The sequence below is a fragment of the Typopeltis vanoorti genome, chromosome 4 (assembly GCF_054136105.1).
Source record: "Typopeltis vanoorti isolate ZY-2024b chromosome 4, IOZ_Tvanoo_1.0, whole genome shotgun sequence".
In the NCBI taxonomy this organism is placed as follows: domain Eukaryota; kingdom Metazoa; phylum Arthropoda; class Arachnida; order Uropygi; family Thelyphonidae; genus Typopeltis; species Typopeltis vanoorti.
The window spans coordinates 41,750,148-41,765,331 of record NC_143552.1 but is presented as its reverse complement, the minus strand read 5'-3'; the positions used below and the strand labels follow the sequence as shown (position 1 = coordinate 41,765,331).

At 35.4% G+C, this 15,184-nt stretch overlaps 1 protein-coding gene across 1 annotated transcript in view; it reads left to right on the top strand.

Annotated features, from left to right (window-relative positions):
* Nucleotides 1-15,184, top strand: part of LOC150107254 (vesicular integral-membrane protein VIP36-like) — a 126,663-nt gene that overhangs the window by 60,816 nt on the left and 50,663 nt on the right. The window contains exon 5 of the mRNA XM_090391103.1: nt 12,999-13,160. Coding sequence (XP_090247229.1) covers nt 12,999-13,160 — 162 coding nt within the window. The remainder of the gene's footprint in view (nt 1-12,998; nt 13,161-15,184) is intronic.

Genomic DNA, 15,184 nt, shown 5'->3' with positions numbered 1-15,184 from the left:
CCCACCCCTCTTATCCACTTAACCAGTGTCACATCCATTCTCATTTGTTCTCATTTGCAAAACAGAGTTCCATGTAATTCTGCCAAATGCCTTTGCAAAATCCAGCAAAATCATCGTGTTGCCATTTCCTTTAGGAACTCGGCTGTTATTCTAAATATAAAAAGTTAGTAAATTATTAAGGCATGACTGACCCTTCACAAATCCATGTTGACCCTCATACAGTATCATGTTTTTATCTACCCATTCTTGAATTCTCTTTTTTAACAATTCTTCGTACTTTTATCACCATGCCTGAAATACTGGTATATTGCAGTCTTAGAACCTCCCTTATGCAAAGGAATTATTTTGACCTCTTTCCACTCCCTTGGAACTCTACTAGAGCTGAGATTTAAAGAGCCTAGTCAAAGGCATTGCCAGTTCTCTTTCACATTCTTGCAGAACCCTAACTGATATCCCATCTAATCCCATAGCTGTATTTACACTGAGATTCTGCAGTATATCAGAATTCATTCATTCAATTCATTCACCTCTGTTCCCACATTAGTGTCTATCACAAAGGGTAAAGCAGTGACCTCACTAGGATGGTATACCTTTGCAAAGTGGTCACTAAGTAACTCAACTATTTTATCTGCTTCTCTCTCCTCATGACCATCATCACTCATTAAGGTTAATCTTTCATAGTCATTTTCCTCTTACTTGCCACATAACGAAAGAACTCTTCGGGATTTCCTTTGGGTTGCTTGGCTAGATTCTTCTCATCATCTGATTTTGTCTTCCTTACCACATGGTTACCTTTCTTGTCTTATTCTGGTACTGTTCTTCGGTTTGCTGGTCACCTTTCTCTTTATATACCCTCCACAGTATTTTCTTCTGCAGCTCAACCTTAATGATAATACTCTTCCAACAACCCAATTAAGACTTGCTTACCTTATGTGTACAATTTAATATTGCTTCTTCTAGATAACCTATAAATATCTCTCATGCAGTACTACTACTACTAACATCCATACCCTGCAGTGTTTTATGCCATTGCATAATTTTCTTCCTAAGTATGTCAAAATCACCTTGTAGTTCCACAAATGCCACTTGTTGAGAGAATATTCCTCATGTTTTACAACCTTCCAAGTCAAGACTGCATGGTCACTTTCACCAATTGGAAGCAATGTTGTTACCCTAGCTATGGATTGCTCTTCTGATCATATGACCAGGTCTAATACTCTCTCACCCTGGTCCCCTCCATCATATGCTGCCTTAAGTAATTATCTCTTAGCAGGTGTATAAATTCTATTTCCTTCCTGCCATGTGATCTTTCTTCCTTTGTGTCTATCTCCATAGTTGAAGTCTCCCATAATAATCATTAGATCTGTTCTTATTGTATTAATTTGATGATGCATATCTTCCAGATCATCTGTAGAACTCACTGGCCTATAGCAACAACCAACTGTATATTTTGCCTTAGTCTCACACCTAATTGCTTGAAATGAACAGTCACACTCTTACTTTTCTCTTATTCTTTTTGGTTGCTATCATCAGCAGTACTCCTTCCTGCATCCTATCTTCTCTATCTTCCCTGAAAATACTAAACCTTTCACATTCATTCCCTGTAACCACATAATCTGCTGTTAGCCCAGTCTTACTGATGCCTATAACTTTTGGTAAGGTTGCACTAACCAATGCCAAAAACTCCTCTTTCTTGTTCCTGATACTTCTGGCATTAGTATATAGAAACTGCACCATCCCTTTAGTGGACTAATTTGTTTTGTAATTGGACTAATGGGTAGTCAAATCAAATTTCTGATTTGACTACCCTATTCAATATTTTTGCTTGACCAACTAGATTCCTCACTTGGTCATTCTCACACTCACTTTTTTCATGGATGCTTTCACACAAACTCACTTGTCTCTACCCTAATTGCTTAAGTTTTCCTGAATTTGCACTTCATGCTTGGTGAACAAACACTCTCTCTCTCTAGACACTTAACACCAAAACCATTTAGATGCAGTCCATCAGCATTGTACAAATCCTTCTTTCCATCAAATAGAGACCACAAATTCTACATCATTCCTTTTGTATAATCTACATATAGACTCATTGGTTATCAATGTCCTCCTCCTCAGTTCACTTCTATCATAGTGTGGTAGGAGACTTACAATCTTCACCTTCTTTCTCTTCAGTTTTGCCTCTTCTAATAACTTCTTTGCATCCTCCCTCATAAAATACATCTTGCCTCTCAAATTATTTATACCAACCAAGACAATCATTTCTTTTGACTTATCTTTTTGTGCATCCAGATGGCATGTCTAAATATAGTGAATTTTTGCACCCAGGAAACATGATTTTGTCATACTTTCGTTAAGTACTCTCCTGAACATTGAGTCTCCATACATAATTTTCTCCTCAACTTGTTTTTCTTGTTTGTTCGGTAGGTCTTTATTATTCCTTTGGATCACTTGCTTCTTTCTTTTTTCAGCCCTGCTTAACTCTTGCCGCTTCTGCAATTTTTCAATTTCATGCTTTATCCTATGAAGGATAACATTTAAGCATGCTATTTCTTTATTAATATCCATTTCATTCTCCTCTATTTCCACGGCTGCATGTTCGACGTTTATAACATCATTTTCCTTCTTACCGTCGGTATTTGTTGCATTCTCATCACTTAACAGACACTAACTTTTGACACTTAATACATTCTCTCTCTCTCTCTCTGCCCAGTTTCAATTTCCTTCTATGTTTTACATTTCACATACGCTGCACTGAATAAAATCTTGCAAATTCAATTCGCCAGACAATGTGGTTTTTGTTGCCATTGTTCGTCGTGTTGGTGCCTCTCTCTATGTTCACTGGACATCTACAGATGCCATATGGTCACTCCGATGCTCGGTGATGTGCCACACCAGGCTTCGCCATGTAGTCCTGTTGTTTGCTTTTCTGGCAGCCTCAACTCTGAAGATCAGTCACTCCACACACACCATCCATCTATCTCATTGATGGTCTTCCTCTTTTTCCCAGGAACTTTACCTTCTATTACTGATCTGAGAAGTCCCCCTTCCATCCTTTCTATGTGTCCAAAATATTTTAACTTTCTTCTGTCAACATCCTTAAGGAGCCTTAAAGTTCTACTGATCTTTTCTAACACCCATTCATTTGTACACCTTTCAGTAGATGATATCCTCAACAGCTTTCTGTAACACCACATCTCAAAGTAGATATCCGTTTCTTATCTGACTTCTTTAGGTTCCAAGTCACACATCCATAAGTCGCTGTTGGAAAAACAACTACATCCAAAATCCTCAACAAAATCCATCCTTCCAGATTTTAGACAGGTCTCTGACTGTTGTTTTAGCCATTCCTAACCTTTTTTTGATGTCTTCTGAACAACAATTCTTTACATTATTAATGGATCCCAGGTACTCAAACTTGCTGACTTCCTCAATTCTTTCTCCATTAAGATACACTTGTTTCTCAAGAGCTTCTCTGTTTGTTTTTCCTTTGAGAACTGTAATCTTTGTCTTGCTAGGATTGAGTTGAAGTCCTCTGTTATTATTGATCTTGTTAACTTTGTCAAGAACTAGTCCTAGTTCTTCCATGTTATTACAGACGAGTACTGTATCATCAGCATACCTCAGATTACTGATCAATTCAATCTATCTCCTATCCTAATTCCTGTCCTGAGCTTGTCCAATGCTTCATGCATGATGTCCTCCAGATACTAAACAAGTGAGGAGAAAGTCAACATCCTTGCCTAACTCCTTTTTCAACTTGAAGCCAGTCAGTCAATCCAACACCTGTTCTTACTGTGGCTTCTTACTCCCTATAGTTGGCTATCGACCTGATGGCGTGTTGAGGAAAACCAATTATTTTCATTACTTCCCACAATTTCACATGCTTAACTCAGTCAAAAGCTTTAGAGTAGTCTAAGAAACACATTACCAGAGAGAGTCTGAATTCTTTATATTTTTCTATGATCTGTCTAAGGCAAAGGATCTGATCTCTTCCTAAAACTTGCTTGTTCCTCGAGCATCTCTGCCTCAACTTTGTCCTCAATCCTATTTAGCATGATCTTCAGTAAAATTTTGCTTGCATGTGATATTAAACTAATAGTTCTATAATTCTTGCACGCCTTCATATCACCTTTCTTATGTAGTGGTATGAAAGCCGACTTCTTCCAGTCTCTAGGCCATGATTCTGCCTCCCATATCCTTGTAATCAATCTATGAAACACTCTTATCTCTCTGTCTCCTGTGGCCTTAATTAACTCTGCTGGGATTTCATCTGCCCCTGGGGCCTCATTGCTGTTTAGCTGCTTAACTACTCTTTCAACTTCATGCCTAAGTGGAGGAGGTTCCAAATCAAAATTTTCTTGGTGGGAGGACTCCACATTTTCTTTATCCACTCTGCTGTACATTTCCTCATAGTATTCTTTCCATCTGTTTTTGATTTCCAACTCTTCTGTTAGTAATGCTCCATTCCTGTCTTTGATGACATTCAATTTAGACTTAAGCTTGTGCTTTAAGTCACGAATTAAATAAAACATCCTTTTATAATTGTGCCTCCTCATCTGCCTTCCTTTCTATGCTTGTCACCTTTCTGCTGATATGCCCTCCACAACTCAGCTCATGCTTAATGATACTGCTTACCATCCATCTCCTTCCTGATTTATCCTCCTGGACCTTGGGTAACAGTGTGATATTGCTTCCTCCATATTCCTCTTGACTGTCACCAGTGACTTATCTTAAGAAGAAGTCAAGATTACCAGTCATCGTTTCAGTTATGCTTTAATTAGATATGATGCAGTTAAAACAACTCGAAACAAACAAAAATCATAATAAAAAATACTTCATAACAGAAATTTTTACGCTTAGGTTAATAGATAACATCTGGAAAAGTAAAGCAATCAGCCTGCAAACGAAACTAAGAGTACTAGAAACATGCATCTTTAGCAGTGTACTGTATGGATCTGAAATGTAGGTAATAAGGAATCAAGAAAAAGAATTTTGGTATTTGAAAAAACTTGTTACAGGAAGAATAGAATGGGTACAGAAAATCACAAATGAAGAGCTCTATCAGAAGATGGACCCTACACATAATTTGACATTAATATTCAAGTTATTTCTACACTTTCTAGAGACTGGTGCAATGCAACAGCTGCCCCAAACTATGATATACTACATAAGTTTGCTGTAAAATATAACCATAAAGGGGGATATAGACTCATTTTTCCATATTGTTAAGTGTATGGTGCCAAAAGACTAAAGAAATAGAGTTTCTCTCTGTTATTTCTCAAGAAGTCATCATAGCTAATGCTTGGGCAAATCATTCTTCCTTTCCTTATTATCCAAGCAACTAAAATCCACACTTAAATAGTTAAACAGCAATCAGATTCATTATGGTAAACTATGGAGATAACTACCATGTTATAATAAATTAATATAAAACAAGATTTCTTCACATTTATTAGTATAGAACTCTTCCTTGGCCTGCTTGATGGCTCTTCTGACTTTTCTATGTAATCTCTTGTATTCTTTAGCCCCTGTGTCTCTTTGTTTTTCCAACCACCTTCTTTTGATTAATTCCCATGTTGAATCTGATATCCATGGGTCTCTTGGTCTTCTTATTGGGCCAAGATACTTTTTCGCTGTATCCTGTATTATCAACATCTCCAAAAAATCATCCAACTGAGTTGATGTTTCTTCTGTGAATCCACTAGGAATTACTCTAACTCTAATCTAGTGAGATGTTCCTGACCTGGAAGTGTTGGTGCCATGCCAACAATATCACAACAAAAATGTTATAAAGAGATACTAAATACTCTAAGAACCAAAAATCTACAATAATACACTAATTTTCTAAGGGAAAAAAACAATACCAGATTAAAAAATCGCTAATTTTACATGAGCGCTAAATTACATGACCACTCACAACATAACCTCGAACCAATCCAATTGGATCGTAACTTGATAGCAAATGATTCAATGTCCAGTGTGGCTTGATCTGTGAAGTTAGAGAAGGGGAGAGTTAGTTTGTGTCATAAACGTTAATGTCTCCTAGGGAGATAATCTTTCATTAGACCATATGGAATGAACTTTTAGAGATAAGTAGTCAAAGAGAGCAACATGGTTGTCCAAATTAGGAGAGTAGTGAAGGCTGCATCATTTAGGAATTCTGCCCTTAACCAACGTTTCCACTAACCTTACAATCACTCTTGAAATACTGATTGGTCTATAATTTCACCCTTTTTTGGAGACTCCTTGATATAAATCAAGGGATCTCAAAAAAAGAAAAAAATTCCTGATTTTGCACTCTTTCTACTCCCATAATGACTCTGCCAATACTGATACTTAGAGTAGTTATAGGCAATGCCATTTCTCTTGCACTTTTTCTTAACACTCTTTCAGATATCTCATCTGCTCCCATGGCTGTATTACATCAAGATTTCCAAATATCTTAAACACCTACCTATAGGTCATCTTCCTGTATTTCTCATTTTGATCCCCATCGCATCAAACAATACGTCACTCACTAATTCAACTATATCTTCTGTTTCTTTTCTCTCCCTACCATCAACAGTCATTGTTATTCTTCCATGATCATTCTTTTATGTGCAACATAGGGAAGGACTGCTCTGGGATTTTCTTTGGCCTGCATGGCTAATTTCTTCTCATAATCTGAGTTTGCCTTTCTCACCATGCTGGTCCTTTACTGTGCTTTGTACTGCTGAACCTGTTGATTTCTCCTTATATAAACTCTACAAAATCCCCCCCCTCCAAAAAAACCTCCTGTGTAATGATTATTCTCATCCATTTAACTTCCACCTGATTCTTCTTCCTGGTCCTATGCAATCTGATAATGCTTTTTTGTAAAAATCTCTTGACCATTTCCCATCCACCACTAACATGCTTCCCTCGCAGTTTTATATGCCATGGCATTGCTCCAAGCTGGATCCTGAGTATGTCATAATTGTCAACTTTATAAACTGATGTCCAAAAGCTAAGAATATGGACTACAGCCAAATATGGACATAAATTTATTGCCAGCATACTAACTAATTATATTACACAAAAAATGTGTTATAAATTTCATACAAATTAAATTGCAATATGTTTTTGGCAAAAGTTACAAATTTCCTAAGGATGTGTAGTTAAGGAAGGGGTGCTTAAGGGTCAAAGCTGTATAACTGAGAGGAGACCTCCACATAGCCTTTAAAGGAATGCGGAGAACCGACCAGGGCTTCTGACCTAATGTCCAATCCTCACCTTCTCGTGGTGCACCCTGTTGGGTATCTACTTTGATACTGAACGAACGAGGATGGGCTGGCAATTTGGGATTTAGCCGACCAAATTGTATTCTTATTGGTTAAACCAAAATAAAAAATGATGGTACAACATGACAAAATTTCATGCCGGCTGGGGCGTCGCCCGGTTAAACAAGGCCCCCGTTGTTTTCGCCAGGGAACCAGGGCGAACAGCGAAAAGTCAGCTACTGGAACAAATCTGAAAACAAACCCCAACTCAACATCACCAGAGTTAAAGATCGGTACTATCAACGTAAGAAGCCTGAATGGCAAAGAAATGGAGCTAGCTGAGGAATTAGATAAGTACCAGATCGACATAATAGGGGTGACTGAAACAAAAAAGACCAAAACTGGTGAGATTTTTCTGAGCAATAAATACAAAATGTTATATTCAGGCAATAACAATCAAGGAAAAGAAGGAGTAGCCATAGTATTCAACACAAAATACGAGGCTAATCTTCTTGAATGGCAGTCAGTCTCAAGTAGAGTAATGTGGGCAAATATGAGAATGGGGAACTGGACAATGAGACTTATTTGTGCCTATGGACCCACAGAAGGTTCTACTAAGGTAGAAGTGGAGGAATTTTTTGAGGCTTTAGAAAAAGCAACTGACACAATGAAAAAGGAAAAGTTGGTCCTTGTTGGGGATCTAAATAGTAGAGTAGGAAATGATTGTGAGACATACAAAAATATTTTGGGAAAATTTGGAGAAAAGAGCAAAGCTAATAATAATGGCAAATATCTGTTGGATTTCTGCTCAGGACATGGACTGGTTATTACTAACACCATGTTCCAACATAAAAATGTGCACAAATTCACATGGAGAGAAGAGGCTAGGAATAAGAAAAGTCTCATTGACTATGTTATTGTTGATAGTGATGTTTTCTCCCTGGTGCAGGACACCAGAGTGTACAGAGGATTTGAAATTGGAAGTGATCACTATTTAGTCTTGAGCAGGATAAAATTGAATTTCATATTGAAAAGAATAACATGTAAGAAAGTTTTAAAGCGAATAAAAGTTGAGCAGCTCTCAGATGTAAACTGTAGACTAAAATACAGAAATATTATTGAAAAGAAAATGAAAGAGTTTGAGAACAGGAATCAAACCTTGGAGATTCAGTGGCAAACTCTGAAGGAAATATTGATTGATTCTGCCAGAGAGGCATGTGGTGAGGTGGTGTGCAAAGATAAAAAAATCAGAACTCCCTGGTGGACACAGGAAGTTAAAGAGGCAGTGAAGGAAAAGAAGAAAGCATATCAAAAGTTCCTGGCAAATAAGTCAGCTTTTACTCTTACAGAATACAGAGACAAATGTAAGAAAGCTAAACAGTGTGTAAAACTAGCTAAACAAAAGTCATGGGAGGACTTTGGCAAGAATATAGAAAATAAATATCAAGAAGGTGGCAAAATATTCTGGAGGTTGTTGAAGAAACTTAGGAATGGAGGAAAGAGTGCTGTAAAAGGAATTAGAGATGATAAAGGTGAAATGAAAACAGGAGAAAAAGATATCCTTGAAGTATGGAGTAATTACTTTGAAAAACTGCTAAATGAAACAAGCAGTGATGACAGCACAGTGATAAAAAACACTGACCAGGCATGCAGTCAGGAATACATATCCATACTTGAAGTAGAAAAAGCCATCAAAGGCTTGAAATGTGGAAAGGCAGCAGGAGTAGATGATATTCGACCAGAAATGCTGAAGTATGGTGGTATAAGAGTCTTACAGTGGCTGCACTGCATAGTTCAGAAAGCCTGGACAGAGGGACGAATTCCCGATGATTGGAGTAGAGCTCTCATAGTACCCATATATAAAAAGGGAAATAAAACTGAATGTGAGAATTACAGAGGTATTTCCCTACTGAGTGTTCCTGGCAAGATCTATGCAAGTATACTTGAGAAACGGTTGAGAAGAATTGTGGAAGAAAAGCTTGGTGAAGAACAAGCTGGATTCAGGCCAAATAGAGGCTGTCAGGATCAGATCTTCACTTTACGACAAATAGTCGAGAAAGCATGGGAATATAACAAAGATCTGTATTTAAGTTTTGTCGATTTGGAAAAGGCATATGACAAGGTGCCAAGAGAGAAGCTATTCAATACGCTGCAGTTATATGGTGTCAATGGGGCATTATATCAAGCAATACTTAGTCTTTATTTGAGTTGTGAGTCAGCAGTTAGAATTGAAGGAAGTACAGGAAGATGGTTTAATGTTAAATCTGGTGTGAGACAAGGATGTACATTATCCCCTCTGTTATTCATTATCTATATGGATCACATTATGAAGGAATGTGGTATTAAACCTGATATCAGAATTGGAAATGTTAATGTCAGCTCTTTGCTTTATGCAGACGATGTTATACTTCTAAATAAATCCGTTACAAGTCTGCAAGATTCTCTGACTAAATTGAATAGCTGTTGTAATAGATATGGTATGAAGGTCAGCAATAAAAAGACAAAGACAATGAAAATAGGCAGAATCATTGAAAATGTCAACTGTGTTGTGAATGGAGAACCTGTGGAACAAGTAAAACATTTCAGCTACTTAGGCACAATTTTTACTGAAGATGGTAAACTAAATATAGAAATAGACAACAGAATCAGCAAAGCTGGTATGGTGGGAAGTCAATTGAATAAATTCATATGGAATAAGAAAGAAATTAGTCGGGACACTAAATTAGCTGTATACAAGACTGTGTTCAAACCAATTTTAACTTATGGATCTGAGAGCTGGGTCAGAAGTAAAACACTTGACCAAAGACTAGAGACCGCAGATATGAGAGTCCTGAGAAAGATTAGAGGCGTGAACAGATGGCATCAATGGCAATATCATATTAAAAATGAGGATATTAGGAAAGAACTTGACATTGTCAGCATCCAGGAATGTGTTAGCAGAGCTAATCTCAGATGGTATGGTCACTTAAATAGAATGGGAGAGGAAAGATTAGCAAAACAAGTGTTCTCTGCCAGGTTGGCAGGAAAACGACCCAGAGGAAGACCAAGATATAGGTGGATTGATACGGTACAAAGTGCCTTAGACGATAGAAATATAAGATCTGATAATGTTGGAGTCTTGACAAGTAACAGACTGATTTGGAGGAAAATTGTAGATAGGAAGTTAGTAATGATGTAATTTTTTCATGTAGTACTGTCATATCCTGTACACCCCTTGAGGGTACATGGCAGGAATTTGATGATGATGATGATGATGATGTACAGCACTTACAGAAAACAATGCAGAGACATTTCAGTATGGAATATGTCCAACCCAAACTGTGATGCAGCTCTCATAACGTCGTACCATACTTAGCATCAAGTAATTAGGAGTTCTTGAGGCAAACTGGCCCACTCCTCCTTCAGAGCAAGAATGAGGCTTTTTTTGTTTTCCGAAGGGAATTTCAAGCAGCAGTGTATATCCCTATTGCATCTCAAACTTTTTCTTTTGGGTTGAGATCTGGGAAGTGTTCTGTCCACTCGATTTGATTGATATCCTCGGTCTCCAGAAGTATCTCCACTACTTGTTTATGATGTGGTGTGGCATTGTCATCCATAAAAATGAATTCTTTGCCTACCGTATCACTGAACAATGGAACAAGACGAAGAACTTTGTTGCAATATAATTCACCAGTCATAGTCCCTTTTTCCAGCACTTGTAACTCGGTGCATCCATTAAGCATAATGCCTCCTCATACCATGATCCTAGCACTGCCATATCTATCCCTTTCAAGAACATTCTCACAATAGTAAGCAATACTAATTTTAAACCAGATCAATTGTCGCTTAGGACATATAATTAGGAGAATTGATGCTGTCAAGATGTAGACATACAAAAGAGTATTGAAGATCTCATGGATTCAAAAGAAGAGAAATTAAGTTTTCGAGATGTTGGGTACTAACATGGAACTAATAAAGAATAGACAGAAAATAAAATTATATTTAGGGATGATATTTATGAGACTTGAAATATTTCAAGAAGATTTATTAGAGGGAAGAATTGAAGGCAAGTGAAAGAAAAGAAGACAGCAATATACACGGCAAGTCTGAACTATGAGCAAGAGAGAGTAGCCCAATATCAAAAATATATGGGAATCCATAATAGTCAACCTCATGAATGGAGATGACACCTAGTTTGCACAATTGGATCAGAATAGAAGGTAAGGTAATAACAGTTTTTTTTTTTTTATGAAATTCAATATTGTATGAACATTATATATATATATATATATATATATATGAATTGCAGGTGTACCTTAGAGACTCTAGCTTGCATCTTATAAATGACTATTTTACTGACATTTTTATTAGCAGTTTTGTTGTAGTTGCTTCTGTAACGATATTGTTTGAATTTCAGAATGGGATTCTCAACAATTAAAACAGTATCATCAAGCAAATAGCCATTTTGATATTCATCCAATTTCTTACCTTTTCAGTACTTCACTCACTTTTCACATAAGAGATTTTTTTATGTGGAATAGAAATTAGTTAAATAGTATCATTTGTAGCATTGTTTGCTGCATTTTACATTCCATTCTTTTACAACCCTGTCTGCCATTTGATCTAGTTTCCAAAATTGCCAGGAGGATCTTACACAACATGGAAAAGAACTTTATTTAGATTTAGTTGTTGACCAGTGCAAGCTATAGAAATATATGTGTTGGTACTCCCATCCCACTTGTTTAAATCCAGTTGGCTTGAATTTTTCATAGATCATTAAATTATGCAGCAGAAAGGTAGACATGGATTGAGTTCAAATTGGAATATCCCTATGGTCCTAACTGATATCCTCAATGGGCATGATAAGATGATAATTATTATTCCTAGATGTCTATTTCTGATTTTAAACAAAATAACATGATTGATAATCAGCATCTGATTATCCATGTCAGATTGGTGATAAACATTACAGTAGTATGACCCATAGAGTTGTAATAGTCAAAAGTCCCTCTCACTTGTTCCTCCTCCTTGCTTTTTTGTCTGTCTGTCTGAAGTTCTCAACAGTTTTAGGCAATTGGATGTAATGTGAAGGGATAACTATGTAAGTGGACTAAATTTTTCAGATGATCTTAAGCAACATAAGAAACAATTACAGTATATTCTAAATTTAGTCAAAATTGGTTGAACAGTGTGACTTGTTGTAAAGGTGTCCAAGGAGAAAGAAAAAAATTAGCAAAAAATGCCCCAAATAATGATAATTTCAAAATATGTTGTTATTTTATTAATTAGATGTAGTTCAACTGTACCAAGCTGTGACCTGTTAACATTAGCAAATAGCATTACCTGTTAACATTAGAACAGACCACTAACATTCACTGTAGAAGCAGAGTTATATAGCAGGTTGAATTTTGGTCAGTAATTATTGTAATAGGAACAGTCACTGAATCACTATACTAATGGTAGTGATGCTTGAGCTAAAATATAGTACTTGGCTTAAAAGTCCCTGATATGACTATTGATAACAGAAATGCTGAGTTATTCTTTAAAATCACATTTTCTTTCTTTGTTGAGTATAATCAGCCACAAGAAAGCAATGAAGAAGATGGTTTATATGCATGTATTACATAAATGGTTTAAATATTTGAAAGATAGTGTTTTGTCAAATATGTATAAAAAAAAAATAATTAAGTTATGTAACAGGGTATGTGGCCCTATTTAATAATAATATCTATAAATTAATTTGGGTTTCATTTAATTCTTGATTTTTTATGTATATAGCATGCTCATCCATATATATCAGCCATGGTTAATAATGGTACCCTTCATTATGATCATGATCAAGATGGCACACATACAGAAATTTCTGGATGCGAAGCTAAGTTCAGAGGAGTGGACCACGACACCCTTTTATCTGTTAGATATGTTGGAAATACAGTAACTGTAAGTAATTATAGCTCTCTCTCTCTTTTTTTTTTTCATACCCCACCTCTAAAAAAAATTAATTTCATATTCATTTATTAGGTTCACCCAATATCTGTTGAAAGATACATTTAATTGCTGCTCTTCTCAATGATTAGGCATTTTCCTATTCTGGCTGCACTGGTCTTTCCATTTTTCAGCTAGTCTTTCTCTCTTTCCCTTTGGTCTATATTTATCCACTTCTTTTGGTAATTGATATCTTTCCATCCTGTATAAATGTTCTTTGCATTTTTCTCTATATTCGGTGATCTTTTTTCATTTAAATTGTAGATATCTAACTCTTCTAAAATCTTCATTTTTTTATATGGTCTAATTGTGTGCATCCTTTAATTCTTAAAAATCTCATTTCTGCTGCCAGTATTTACTTTGATCTTTCCTTTTAACAGTCCCTGTTTCTAAGTCATATAATAGAATGGAAGTAGCCATTACTTTATAAAGTTGAAGTTGGGTTTCTCATCTTTTTTTTATTATTATTATTATTTTTTTTATTGTCCTTTTAATTATTCCACAAATTCTCTGAGATTTATTTTTTCATTGAATATGTCTTTTAGTTATATTTTTTTATGCAACCCAAATAATTAAACTGGCATATGTTCTATTATTTTATCTTCTATGATTATTTTTAGACTTTTTTTTTTTTTTTGTGATATCTTTAAATTGTACTCTTGGTTTATTTTTTTTTAATTCATAGATTTTTTAAGGTCATCTTCATTGTCTTGTAATATAATGTGATCATCTGCATACAGCATTCTTCTATTGATAATAGTTCTTCCTGTTACTTTTCTTTATTATTGCTTTCCATGTTTTAATAATTTGATCAGTATATATCTTGAACAGAGTTTGCAGATAAAAGTACATCTCTGTCTTACACCTTGCTTAATTTATTACCTAATTGTAATTTTATTTTTGTGTCTTTATAGTTTGTATTAAATGTAATGGATATCCTTGTTTTTCATTATACTTCCTTGTTATTTTTTTTTCTAATTTTTAAAATATAGATATTATACTTCCTTATTATTTTTTTTTCTAATTTTTAAAATATAGATATTATTTATGCATTGATCTTACATATGAACCGAACCATTTTCTTCTTCTGAGAATTGATTATTTGAAATATTTCTGTCTTTTCTTCCAGATTTTACTGTATATCTTGTAATCTGTATTTAATAAACGTATTCTTCTATAATTTCCACAGTCATCCTTTCTTAAATAGAGATACAACCTTAGCTTTTTTGGCCAGTTTGATGGAACTTCACATTTCCTCCAACAGTTATTTATTAACTTTAAGAATTTTTGATGTAAATATTCTTCATCTTACTTCCAAAGCTCTGTATTTATATTGTCTAATTCAGTTGATTTTCTTTGTTTTGATACCTTTATTGCTTCTTTTAGATCTTCCACAGTAGTGAACAAATTAATCTGAACAATTCGAATTTTCAAGTTGTTGGTTTGGTTTCGGTTTACTATTTTTGTTTTATTTCATTTTGAGTTCTGCATGTTTTAACTGTTTCTACAATGTTTATTAATAGTGTTGCATGTTTTTCATAGTTTAAACAAGTTGACATTTGTAGTATTTTATTCATTTTGTGTAGCTATAAAATGGATACATCTCCAAGGAAATGTTCAAAAATATACTCTTCCTGAGCACACATCGATGACTCAAAGACAAATTGCCAATGAGTGTGGTCTTGGTTTGGGTACTGTTAATGAGAGTTTAAAGAGAAGGTACCTTTTCTTCTGACAGAAAAGGAAAATGTGGGGTAAAAAAGGAGAACTACACTTACTCAAGATCATTTACTAGTTAGGAAAAACAAAACAAATCCAAAATTGCCTGTGTAGACTTAGAAACTTGGCAACTAGTGGGATTACTGTTTCTGACATGGTAGTCCATCAAAGATTGTTAGAAGCAGGAAGGGCTGCCCAGACCAAAAAAGAAACAACTGTTGACAAAGGCCGTGCAGAAAAAAGAAGCTCCAGGTGGGCAA